The 12621-nt window shown below is 37.7% G+C and overlaps 1 protein-coding gene across 5 annotated transcripts in view; it reads left to right on the top strand.

The window, feature by feature from the left end:
* FBXL5 (F-box and leucine rich repeat protein 5) overlaps positions 1 to 8965 on the top strand; it is a 37869-nt gene extending 28904 nt beyond the window's left edge. For all 5 annotated transcript variants that reach the window (XM_040966459.1, XM_040966458.1, XM_040966457.1 and 2 more), the window contains exons 10-11: positions 833 to 981; positions 8198 to 8965. In XM_040966459.1, the coding sequence (XP_040822393.1) occupies positions 833 to 981; positions 8198 to 8274 (226 nt within the window). In that variant the 3' untranslated portion in view covers positions 8275 to 8965. The remainder of the gene's footprint in view (positions 1 to 832; positions 982 to 8197) is intronic.
* The last annotated feature ends 3656 nt before the right edge of the window (positions 8966 to 12621 follow it).

Here is a 12621-nt window from a genome sequence, read left to right as displayed (position 1 = left end):
CAGTCAGTCCTCGGTTTTAGAAACAACCCTGAACTCATTAAAATTGTTTATTATTAACAAATTGTTTGCAAGGACAGTTAAAATTTTAGTGAATCCAGATCGTGTCTTCATTCACTTTGAAAATACTTAATAGCAATCAGTCTTCATTCTTTCTTGCCTTTATTCACTGGTAACCTACTTTTAGTCTCTGCATTTACCTGTTCAAAAATAATAATTTTAATGGAATACGCAGTATGTGGCCATTCTTTTTTCTTTTACCGAGTATGTTTTCAAGTTTGATGCATGTCATAATACGTGTCCATATTTGTGACTGCATGATATTGTATAGGTACATTTTGTTTATCCATTCATCAAATAATGGGCACTTTGATTTTGATTTGTTGGCTGTTGTGAAGAATGTTTTTATGAACATTTGTGTGAAAATTCTTGTGTAAAATGTATGTTTTCAGTTCTTTTGAGTGTATACACCTGTAAAAGGAATTTCTTGGTCATGTGCTAGCTGTCATGTTTTGAGGAACCATCAAACATCACTAGGTTTAAAACTTGAATAATTTTGTTGATACTTTTTAGACAGGTAGGAACAGGAGCATGACAGTTGTAGGGTTCAGCATTTCTTTTGCTTACTGTTTCCTGAAACACAAGTTTCAATGATACCTGTAGAAGTTTTTCTGAGTTAAATGGACTCCTGCCTAAGAATAGGTTGGTTATTGGGACTTCTTATATTTTCTCATTACCAAATTTAGAAATATGCAAAATAGTGGTCTAGTGGTCTATAGCAATATGTAATTTTTTATAGTTGGATATGTTGTAACTGTTGGATTGTGTTCCACAGGGTTTTGACTCTGGGAGGAGGGCTGCCTTACCTGGAGCACCTTAATCTCTCTGGCTGTCTTACTGTGACTGGTGCAGGCCTGCAGGATTTGGTTTCAGCATGCCCTTCTCTAAATGATGAATATTTTTACTACTGTGACAACATTAACGGTAATGTCTTTTAGCAGTTAGATATCTTAAATTTATTTATTATTAAATAAATTTATTCTAATAATTTTTATGATTTTTAGTTTTCTTGGTTACTAATTAACAAATTGGTTTGCTTTCAGATTAGTCCTTTAAATTTGATAGATTATTACGTTTTCAGTAATTAGCTTCTTTAAAGTTTTTCTTTTCAGATAGCTATCTCATGTGTACATTTTTCCTGGCTTTTGAGTCATGAAATAGTTAAATCGTTAAAATTAGTAAATTGTGTTACAGAAATAATAAAATCCTTATAAAATTTTGGGCAGTTTTCACAGTATTTTTCACTCATTAACAGTTTAGAGGTGTTGGAGATTTCTTTGGAATGATAAAGTTTTTTTATTTATCAACTATAGTAAAAATGTGGGGTATTGATCACATAAGTTCCTCAGGGATTCTGTGTCTGATTCCAAATAAATCTTAACAAATTGAGATTGAGAGATGATGCTGAGTTGCTTTGGGTGTGACTAACAGTTCCTGTTGATTGTTGAAGGTACTTTAAAAAAAATCAAATGAATATTGTTTTGGGAGTGGGAGATATTTTCAAGCCTGTGCTACTGTCCACTGGACCTGTTTAATATGCTTTCTCGAAGTACATCAAGGCTGTTTTAGGCGTTTGATAGGCATTGCCAGGCAGTAAGTTTCTCAGAAGTATAAAATGCTGCTCAATTATTAGTAAATAGTTCAGCCTCTGCAGTGGCTCAATTGTTAGTACATAGTTGGACCTCTGTAGTGCTGGGAGAGATTGAGAGGGTCTCTTGTACCTGTGTTTATACCATGCAGTACTTGCTGACCTTGAGAGTCCACTTCATCTTAAAAAAAAAAAAGATGAAAAAATCAGCTGAATGTTTCTTAGAAGAATTGATGGATGCCATGAAGATGAGAAGAAACAATGATGAACTAAGGGATGGAGAAGGGAGCAAACCTGCTGTTTCCTAGAAATTAGATTGTCATGGAATACATATGAGGAGATAGGAGATTACAAGCATTTCTTTTTGGAAATCACAGTGTTAGGCAGGAAATGACTACTCCTGTTCCTGATACATCAGCGCTGTTGGGGCATGTCTTTGCTGCTTTCATTGTGCAGTGAGGGAATGTTGAAAGTGAGTGCCATTTTAGTTACAGTTACTGCACGGACCAGAACAAGACACAGTACAGTACTTACTTTAGTGGATGCGGTCAGTTTGAGAAGGGAGTTGCTTTTTTCCAGGTAAAGTCTTAACCATTTTTTTTGAGGTAACATTTTTAATTTACGTTGTAGCAAAGGCTTAATGGCTCTACTGCATAAAGAACTCAATTATATGTAAATACACATTTTTATAAATAGCAAGTTGTATTACTCTAGGTTCAGTATACTTCATAACAGGGCATATGCAATTTTTGGTCTTTAAAAGATCAAGATGCATATTGTGAAAAGGGCAACATATGATTTTCCATAAATATTTTCAGCAAAATAAACTTGATGCCTAATTCCATTTTCCATGTAAGTTTTAAATACTCTCATTTATGAATTAATGTTATATGGAAAAACATTAGGGTGTTGCTCTTGAATTCACATTGCTTTTAATATAGCTTATGCTTAGCATAAGCTTGAGAATAAATTTCATAGCTTAATTTATTATATTTATTTTGAGATAGATATTTTGGGTGGTAAGGTATTGAATACCAGTTCATTTTTATGACCTAATTTTTCTAAGTCTATGTGATTTTAAACTTCTTTAATTTAGATGGGATAAATTTAACATATAACATCATTTGCTGTGGCAGTATTTTTTTCATATTAACCTTTTGAATATGCAAATATGAAAGTATTCCAGAAAAGCTGTTACATTACTTTTGTTAGAAATACTATTTGTATTTCGATAAATTAATGATGATTTTCTGTAAATTTTAATGATGTGACTTTGAAGCTCTGAAAGGAAATTGCAGTAAATAATCTGATATTAGATCTTTTTATAACTGGTTAAAGCGTGATTGGGCAAGATGGAAGTTCTTTAAAGTTTATAGGGTAACTTATTATGTAAATCGTGTTGCAGAGTTCCAGCTAATGCTTTGATATAATTCTTTAAAAGGACATACAGGCAACCTATACAGTGTAACAGTTGGCATTGTAATGATTTTGCAAGATGTTACCACTCACCTTAATATCTTTCTATATAATTCAACTTGCAAATATTTAGTGAATAGCTAATTACCATCTTACTATTATTATTTCTGAAAGTAGTCAGTATATTTTAATAGAAGACCATGGAATAATGAGGAGGTGTACTTAAATCCCTAATTAAGATTTGAATATTTGAGAGTAACTTTTAAATAGTTGTTTTGTTAAGTGAAAATCTGCATAGTTGTTGGTTATTAACTGTCAGGTAAATGAACTGTAGGAAATAAATGCTAAGAAATATTAACCATTAAGTAGCAAATAATAGATTGCAAAACATAAGCATTAATAGAAGTTTTTGAGAAAATTGTCATTAGATATTAACTAATAACTATTTTGAGCAAAATACTAATAGGAAACACAAATTTTGATTGTTTTGAAGATTATAACTTTTAAATTTACTATCTAAATAAGGATTTGAGTATAAAAGAGGGCTTATCCATAACATTTTTAAAATATCATTTTAGAAGTGTTACTGTAGTAGCAGTTTAGTGCTTGAAGGACATTCGGATAGTGACAGCAAACTTTCGTACTTCTTGCATTCAGTGTATGTATAATTTATGAATTAAGATAGATTAGTCCATGGTTCTGGATGTCTTCGATGATTTGCTCTCTTATGTTTCTAATTTAACTTAAAGAGGAATTGAAGGTAAGTGAAGGTAAGTGCACACATACAGCCCAAGTGTGTACAGCGCCCACGACCTAGGGAAACAAGTCATTTAGCACTCAAAATCGGAGGAAATATTAGCTAACTTGGTAGTGCTTGTCACATAACATTTTAAAATATTTAATGCTTATGCAGTTTTGTTTTCCTTTTTATCTTAATATGTTATAACTGAGTGAGTCCTACGTTGAGTTAGAAATTTGCTGGTGATAAGTACTCTACAGAAGCTGCTCTTTGGATTGTCAGTATCTATAAAATCACAGCTATCCACTTGCTCTGTGTGCAACCTGAGCTATCTTAGTCACATTTCGAAATAAGTTTTTTCTGCCTCATATGGTCTCCTATCTATTATTATTTTTTCTGAGAAGTCTTTGGTGATACCTACAGGTCTTATTGTTGTGGTCTTTACATTGTTTTTAGTAGAATTAAGTCCCCTGGTGGGCACTCTTAGTTTTATTAATTAGCAGCAGTTGCTGTGTTACGGGCTTTACTGTAGGTTTGTATTTTTGAGGCATTTAATATGCTTCTCTAGATAGATCTTACTATCTAATTTGGAAATGCTGATAAGTTAATTACCTCTCTTTTTCCTTGTACTCTTAGAATGCCACTGGACTCAGGTGTTCTAGTACGTGGTTGAAGGAGAGGGCACATTTTATCTCCCTGAAAGCAAAGGCCTTTTTGTGTTGAAGTAAGAGCTGCTGGCAGTGGGGTTATTAGCTTTCTACCTTGTCTAAGGGTACAGATTTTAAGTTCTACATTTTTTCTTCCCCTGTAATTTATCACCGTTCATTTGATTTTGAGAGCGAGGTGACCCAGGTAACCAGGGTGGAACCTGAGGATGCTGGGCCCGGAGCCTGTGGGAGTGGAGGCTAAAGGCGGTGCACGTCAGCACACATCTGCATCTCCAGGAGAGCCTGCTTGGTCAGATTGTTCCTGGCAGGCTCACTTTGTTTTTCCCCTTTTAAACAAATGAGAATATAGACATTTTGAAGTATTATAGCATGTTTTCATTGGAAAATTCTGTGAAAGTCTGTATGTCTATCATTTTTCCCATAAATAATAATTTAGAATATAGTTATACACTGATGAATGATAATCAGATACTTTTTGATAAAACCCAAGAATTTATGCCTTTTATCATGGATCAAGTGCCAAGGCAGGACATGTTAATGAGGCGGGGTTTAGGTCTTGGCCACAGGCAAGACATGACAGGCAAAGCGCCATTGAGTGTGAGGAGTGAGGAAAGGCAAGCCAAGAAGGGACAGGCAGGGAGCGGGAGTTGCATTGTAGGTAAAACTGAAATAGCTTCACAGCGGCAGCCTGGTCAGAAGTGGAGGGTGGAAGGTTGTTAAGGCGCAGAATTTGTTATCAGGTCATTTCTAATAGATACATTATGGTGTGTACTAAAAAATTTCATATTGGCTTTGTGGTTAAAATGGTTTTATCTTGTGTCCTATTTTAAGGGAGAATTATCCTCACAAAAATGTGGATTTTAAATTTTTACCATATTTAACTTTTTATTTAAAATCTAACACTTTTTTCATTTAATGATAATGGGTTTTGTGGTGTTGCAGTTTTCTACTTAAAATAATTTTAAACTCTCAGTGGAAAATTTTAAACAGAAACAATGAGTCCTCATGTGCTAGCAATTTTAGCAGTTACAAATTTGGTCAGCTTTCTTTGATCGATTTAACTACCATTTCAATAATTTAAAGCTTATTCCAGGAATCATACTAGTTTTATTTTTTTTTTAAAGATTTATTTTTATTATTTTTTCATTGGAAAGGCGGATATACAGAGAGGAGAGACAGAGAGGAAGATCTTCCGTCCGATGATTCACTCCCCAAGTGAGCGCAACGGGCCGATACTATGCCGATCCGAAGCCAGGAGCCTCTTCTGGGTCTCCCACGTGGGTGCAGGTTCCCAAAGCTTTGGGCCGTCCTCGACTGCTTTCCCAGGCCACAGGCAGGGAGCTGGAAGGGAAGCGGGGCTGCTGGGATAGAACCGGCACCCATATGGGATCCCCGGGGGTGCAAGGTGAGGACCTTTAACCACTTTCGCCACCGCGCCAGGCCCAATCATACTAGTTTTAAAATGTAACTATTTAGCAGTAAATGGAGTTGGGCACGGTGTGGTGGCCTAGGGGCTAGAATCACCACCACCATCCCCACCCCGCCTTGAATGCACCGGGATCCCATATGGGCACCAGTTCTAGTCCTGGTGGCTCTACTTCCCACCCAGCTACCTGCTTGTGACCTGGGAAAGTGGTCGGGGACGGCCCGGAGCCTTGGGACCCTGTACCCATGTGGGAGACCCGGGGGAGGTTCCTGACTCCTGGCTTCGGATCAGCGCAGCATCGGCCATTGTGGTCACTTGGGAAGTGAATCATCGGACTGAAGATCTTCCTCTCTATCTCTCCTCCTCTGTATGTCTGACTTTGCAGTAAAAATAAATACATCTTAAAAAAAAAGAAAGAAATGGAGTCATAAGTGAGAGTAGTTCCACATACATGTATAAAGTTCTTGAGTTTCTTCTCATTAAAAATGTTTGTCATTTCCATAGTGACATATATGAACATTGTCCTCAGACTAGTCTGAGTAATTTGCGCTATTATTTTGTATGTGCTGTTTTGGAAATACAAAGAAAGTTAAATTTTTGGAAATGTATTTTTTCTTTGCATGTAATTTGCAAGCAATTATTATGGTATTACTGGCACAATTCCCAAGGAGTGCCATCTTAAAAACTGAATTTAGAGGACTAGCGTTTGGTGTAGCAGGTGAAGCTGTTGTCTGACTGCAGCATCCGGATGCTCCCCTTCTGGTCCAGCTCACTGCTAATGACCTGGCAGTGCAGTTAAGAATGGCCCCGGGGCTTAGGCCCCTGCCACCCCCATGGGGGACGTGGGTGAAGCTCTTGTCTCCCAGCGCTGGTCTGACTTGTCCCAGCTGTTGCAGCTTTCTGGGGAAAGAACCGGCAATGGCAGAGCTCGCTTGCTCTGTCCCTGTCCCTTCCCTCTCGCACATCCCCTGTAACTACAAATTTCAAATAAATTTTTCATTTTTAAAAAATCTGAATTTAAAGTAAGTTAGAGTTAAACTAGATATCATTCCAGAAAAGTGTAGTTTTTCAGTTACAATTCATTTGCTATTTTCTGCAGTAAAATTGTATTTTGTGTACTTTTCATTTCATTCATGTACTAGTCATGGGATCTGGTCACGGACATACTGGTAGAAGTATTCATGTACACAGTCATGGACATGGTCATGGACATGGTCACACATAGTCACGGACATAGTCACGGACATGGTCACGGACATAGTCACAGACGCAGTCACGGACATTGTCACGGACATGGTCACAGACGCAGTCACGGACTTGGTCACAGACGCAGTCACGGACGCAGTCACGGACATGGTCACAGACGCAGTCACGGACATGGTCACAGACGCAGTCACGGACATGGTCACGGACATGGTCACAGACGCAGTCACGGACATGGTCACAGACGTAGTCATGGGCGTATTCTAAGATGTCACTGGAGTCGAAATAGCATTTTTAACAGTCATCTTTCTGAAATTTGTCATTTACTCCAAGTACCTAACATTGGAATATGTGCTGTGAAACCTCTTCTTTAATACTTCTGAATTCTCAGCTTTGTTCCCTAATGTAAATTTTATCTGGTGTCTGAGTAGTATAGTGTGGCTGGAATTAAAGTTTATTTACTCCACAAATATTTTATTACTCTTGTTTCTAAGTGGATCACATTTTTTATTATGCATTAGACTATATTTATTTATTTAGTCACTCATTATATATTGAACTTTGTTTTTTTTCTGGTCCCGCTGTATGATTTTTTTTTGTTATGCACATTAAAGTACAGTGAACATATTAGGTCTGTGTTTCCATATTTTTCTGTAAGTTTTGCATTTATTGTAATTGCTCAATATTAGGTTTCTTGGCTTATCTAATAATAGGTAGAATTAGTTTGCCATATTCTAGGAAAACTCTTAGAATTATAAATATATGTTGTGAAATTGACCTCCAAATTTGTATTTACAAATATTTATTTATTGCCTTCTTTGTTTCCTAGATCTGTATTTTGTAAGATTATTGCCAAAAGCTTATTTCACTTTTTCCATTTATTTTTTGGACTACAAAAGATACACTAACTAAAGTCGGACTGCTTTTTGGTGATTTTTTTTTTTCTGAGTAATTGTTACACATTCATTGTGAGATTTTACTTCTGTTATATAAATGTACTGCTTGGAAAACAGATCTATTTTTAGCTCCCTCACAAGCAAAATTAATTTTATATGATCTGTGAGAAATTCTTCCTTTCACATTCTTCTGTTTTCACACAGGTCCTCACGCGGAAACCGCCAGTGGATGCCAGAATTTGCAGTGTGGTTTCCGAGCCTGCTGCCGCTCTGGCGAATGACCCTTGACCCCTGACCTTTGTCTACTTCATTTAGCTGAGCAGGCTTCTTTTCATGCACTTTACTTAAAGCACATTTCCTGTGTTAACTCTCCCATGTTGAGTGTGACTTGTTTTGGCCCTGTCCTTACAATCTCAGAAATACTAACTACCAGTCAATTGTACAGTGTTGTTTCTCTTACCAATGATGTCCTTTCTCAAGAAGGATTAGGTCTTTTCCTAAGGATGAGAACAGTTAATATCAACTTTCCTTTAAAAGAAATACTTTCAAAAAAAGTTAGCTAATGCTGTGCCAGCTAATGTATTTTTAAGGTTATTTTACATTTTAAAGTTATTGATTCTCTTTATATATAATCACTGTACAGCTTTGCAGATCTTTTCAGACTTAAATTTTGGAAATTTTATTTTCAAAGATTCTGCATTTTGGAGACTAATCTTTCCCGTAACATTTTCTTTATTTGGACAACTTTCAGAGGGCCAATTCAGACATTAGAGGTTGTGTTTAGGTGATAGAATAAATTGGATTCTTGGTGTTAGCTCAGTGAGCTAGCAGAGCACCAGTCTCTCTGTATGCTTTCTTCAAAGACTCCCGGTTCCCATCGTTGTTCCAAAACTGTCAGATTTGAGAAGGATTTAAAAAAAAGTCCATAATTGTTTGAAGAAATGTATAAATAAAACCTACTTGAGGACTTTACCAAGAAATGGCTGTTGTGTTGTGATTTTATTGTAAATCTCTTTCTAAGCTTGCTTTTCTGTAAAATATGACTGAATATTTTGTATTTTGATGACCTGTGATATCACTACCCTAATAAGTGATGTTTTAGATAACACATTTTGTTCAACTGAATTTCTTGGAATTAGTTGTTCAGTAATCTGAAATTTTGTGTTTATTTTCATTGCTTTGTGAAAAGATCATGAGAGTGGAGATGTGCCACTTAGTACATATGGTGCTATGTGTAAATTTATATCAAGAAGAGAATAGCGATGTGGCATCTGTTTTATAAATACATGCAAAAATGCTGATAGGAAGTAATCTTGCTTTCAAGTTCTTAAGGGCCCAGGGGGGAGGATGAATAGTAGAAAGAACGACAAATAGACAGATTTTAGTTCACAGAGAGAACTCATGCTTTGGACAGTGTTGTCTAAGGAAGAAGGAAAAATCATTTAATGGGACAATACAGAAGGAAAATTCACAAACACTTCTTAAAGTAACGTCTTAACTGTATCTTATTCTGTACCTGTCTTCTCTGCCTTTTAAGGGAATATCAACTCTAAAGGTATCTAGGGCCAGCATTGTGGCATAGTACATAAAACTACTGCCTCAGTGCCAGCATCTCATTTGGGCCCCAGTTCATGTCCCAGCTGCTCTACTTCTGATGTGCTTCCTGTGCGCCCATCTGGAGGCCCGGATGAGCTCTGTCTCTGGCTTTTTCAGATCTTTTGTTTGTTTCTTCCTAAGAGAAGATATCTGACGATGCTTTCCTTGACACTTTACCCTGCTTTAAGGGCAAGATCCCAGATGGAACTGTGGAAGTTTCTTGCAGTTAACATGGATGCGGCTGTGGGTACAGTGGTGCTGCGGGCTAATCCTTTGCCCTGTGCATTGGCATCCCATATGGGTGCCAGTTCATACCCAGATTACTTCACTTCTGATTGTGCTATGGCCTGAGAAACCTGCAGAGCATGGTCCAAGTCCTTGAGACCCTGTATCCATGTGGAAGCCCTGGAAGAAGCTCCTGGTTCCTGGCTTCACATCAGTTCAACTTATCCCTGACTGTTGAGGCCATTTGAAGAGTGAACCGGCAGATAGAAGACTTTCTTCCTGTGTCTCTTCTCTCTGTCAGATTTCCCTGTCCAATAAAAATAAGCAAATCTGGAAAAAAAATATGGGGCAGCTGTGTAAGCAGACCATGTTACCTCTGGATTTGTTGACTAGTTGTGTCTTCTGCAGCATTACTACCAGAAGCCCCATCCTGTAAAAGGCTGGCCTAGGCACAAAGGGAAACATTTCTTAATTCTCTCAGAGAACAAGAAAGAAAATCCAGGCTACTGGAGTAGTTACAGGTCTAAAGTTCTGTTTGATTTATTTTGTACTTGCCGTATTTTTATTTCCATATTACTTAGTACAGTTTATGTGAAAAATTGCCATCACAGACTTTCGAGGAAAACGACAGGAATCAGGAATTCTCTGGAGGTGAGTCCATGCTTCATCTTAAACGTTGTTGTTTGTTTCTTTTTTTACAATAAGGAAGAAGTGTAATATTGTTGAGGGAAATTTTGAATACCATCACGGAGAAAGAGCAAGCTTTGTAAATTAATTAGTGTAGTTACTTTCCTCAGAGATTTCAGGTATTTGAAATGGCTGATTCCTGCTGCTTAACATTAGACCATTTTGACAATATTGAACAAAACTGACTTCCCAAGTCAACAGGTTGTCTAGTGGGGACTCGTTATTTTTCTGTCATCTGCCTCATTCCAATCCTGCAGTTGGATGTAGATATATAGATAGCGCAATGTGCTTTGAAGTTTTATACCTAGTGAAGCGTATTTTTGGTTTATCTTAAGCCTTAGGACAATTCCTTTTGAAAGTTTCATATAACAATTTTGTAAAAATTCCTGTGATGCCTGATGAACATTAGCTATTTGGTGTGTGATTTGGGTGATATGATCATTCCAGTTTTGTATCCAGGAATAGTAGCTACAGATGAAGAAATTGTACAGTTACTACCTAGCTAATAAGTGGACAGAACAAGGATTCCTACTGAGTTATGCTCTTAACTGCTGTGGTAGCTGTTACGGTTAGGTATGAAAAAATTATGAGAGGCATATAAACAGAATTGTAATATAATCTGATAGAAGAATGCACAAGAAAATAGCAATGGTAGAAGTTGTTCCTTGACGTGGTTCCCTCCTGCTTGAGGATGTTTTTGTACATCAGTGACTCTCGGGTAGAGGCCAGTTGTCTAATGAAAGACATTGGCAACATCAGATGCTATAGGTTGTCACCACGTGGCAGGAGAGAGGGATGTGCCTGGCATGCAGTGGTTTGGGGTGAGAAGAACTACCATACTCATCAGCACATGTATTTATTGCTTTTTTTGAAAGGGAGAAGCAGAGACACAAATACCATCCCTGGTTGACTCCCCACAATAGCTGCAACAGCCAAGTTTGGACATACTGGTTGTGGGTTCCAGGAATTTCATCCTGGTGTCCCACAAGAATGACGGGCCAAGCTAATCAGACCATCATTGACTGCATTATCAGAATCGTCTGTAAGGAAGCCAAATTGGAGGGAGAGTAGTTAAGACTCAAGCTGGCACTTTAGTGTAGGATGCTGGCATCAAAAAACAAAGTTGACCCCATTTAATTTATTTTAAAAGTTTATTTACTTGAAAAATTGATGGCCACAACCTCGGAAAGAGCCAGGCTGAAGCCAGGACCTAAGAGTTTGATCTAAGTCTCTCATGTGGGTAGCCAGGCTCAAAACATGTGGACCATCTTCTGCCAATTTTCCCAGATCATTCAGCAGGGAGCTGGATCAGAAATGGGGGAACCCAGACACAAACTAGTGTTGGTGTTGGAGGTGGTGGCTTTAATCATTAGCTACAATGCAGGTCCCTTTTAGTATCTAAGCAGGACAGTGCATGAATTTGTATTGGTTGCAGCTAGTGTAATAAAATACAATAGATTGTATGACTTAGCAAACATCTGTTCTGCTGGGAAGCTCAGGATCTGGAAGCCAGTAGGTCCCATGTCTTGTGGGGACATTGCTTCGACGTGCAGGTGGTTTTCCTCTCATTTACCCTCATAGCAAAGAGGAGGAAAAGGGGAGTGGATAAGCCCCCTTCTGTCTCTATTTTTAAGAGCATTTTTTAAATAAGGGCTTTATTCACATGATTTTCTTAACCTTCCAGGGGCCCGTCTCCAAGTACCACACTGGGGATTAGGATTTCCACCTGGGAATTTCTTCAGAGTTGTTGATGCATGGTAGCAGCAGCAGCTTTTTTCCCCTTAACTATTTTGCTTTGGATAAATGTTTATGTTCCCATTTTTAGAAAAATACTGCATTGTTACAATGTATATGCTTGCTCCATATTTCTGTAGGGTAATGACATAGTATTAAAAAATGATTCTGCAAAACCATTCCTTCTTTGCCTAGAAAGGTTGTGAGGTGCTATTTTACTGAGTCATTTGACTGACACTGCTGGATTGGTGAGGAGAGAGCAGGGAGTCCAGGCCAGTGCAAGCAGGTGGAAAGCCTGACCTGAGCGATGCATGTGTTGTGCCCTGCTGCAAGCAGTCTCAACAGAACCCAGGGTCACAGTACAGAGAGCAGCACTAATAAAATGT

Source organism: Ochotona curzoniae, unplaced genomic scaffold (genome assembly GCF_017591425.1).
Source record: "Ochotona curzoniae isolate NIBS_2020 unplaced genomic scaffold, NIBS_Ocur_1.0 scaffold_4505, whole genome shotgun sequence".
NCBI lineage: Eukaryota > Metazoa > Chordata > Mammalia > Lagomorpha > Ochotonidae > Ochotona > Ochotona curzoniae.
The sequence above is the reverse complement of the archived record's forward strand: the minus strand, read 5'-3'. Positions and strand labels throughout refer to the sequence as shown.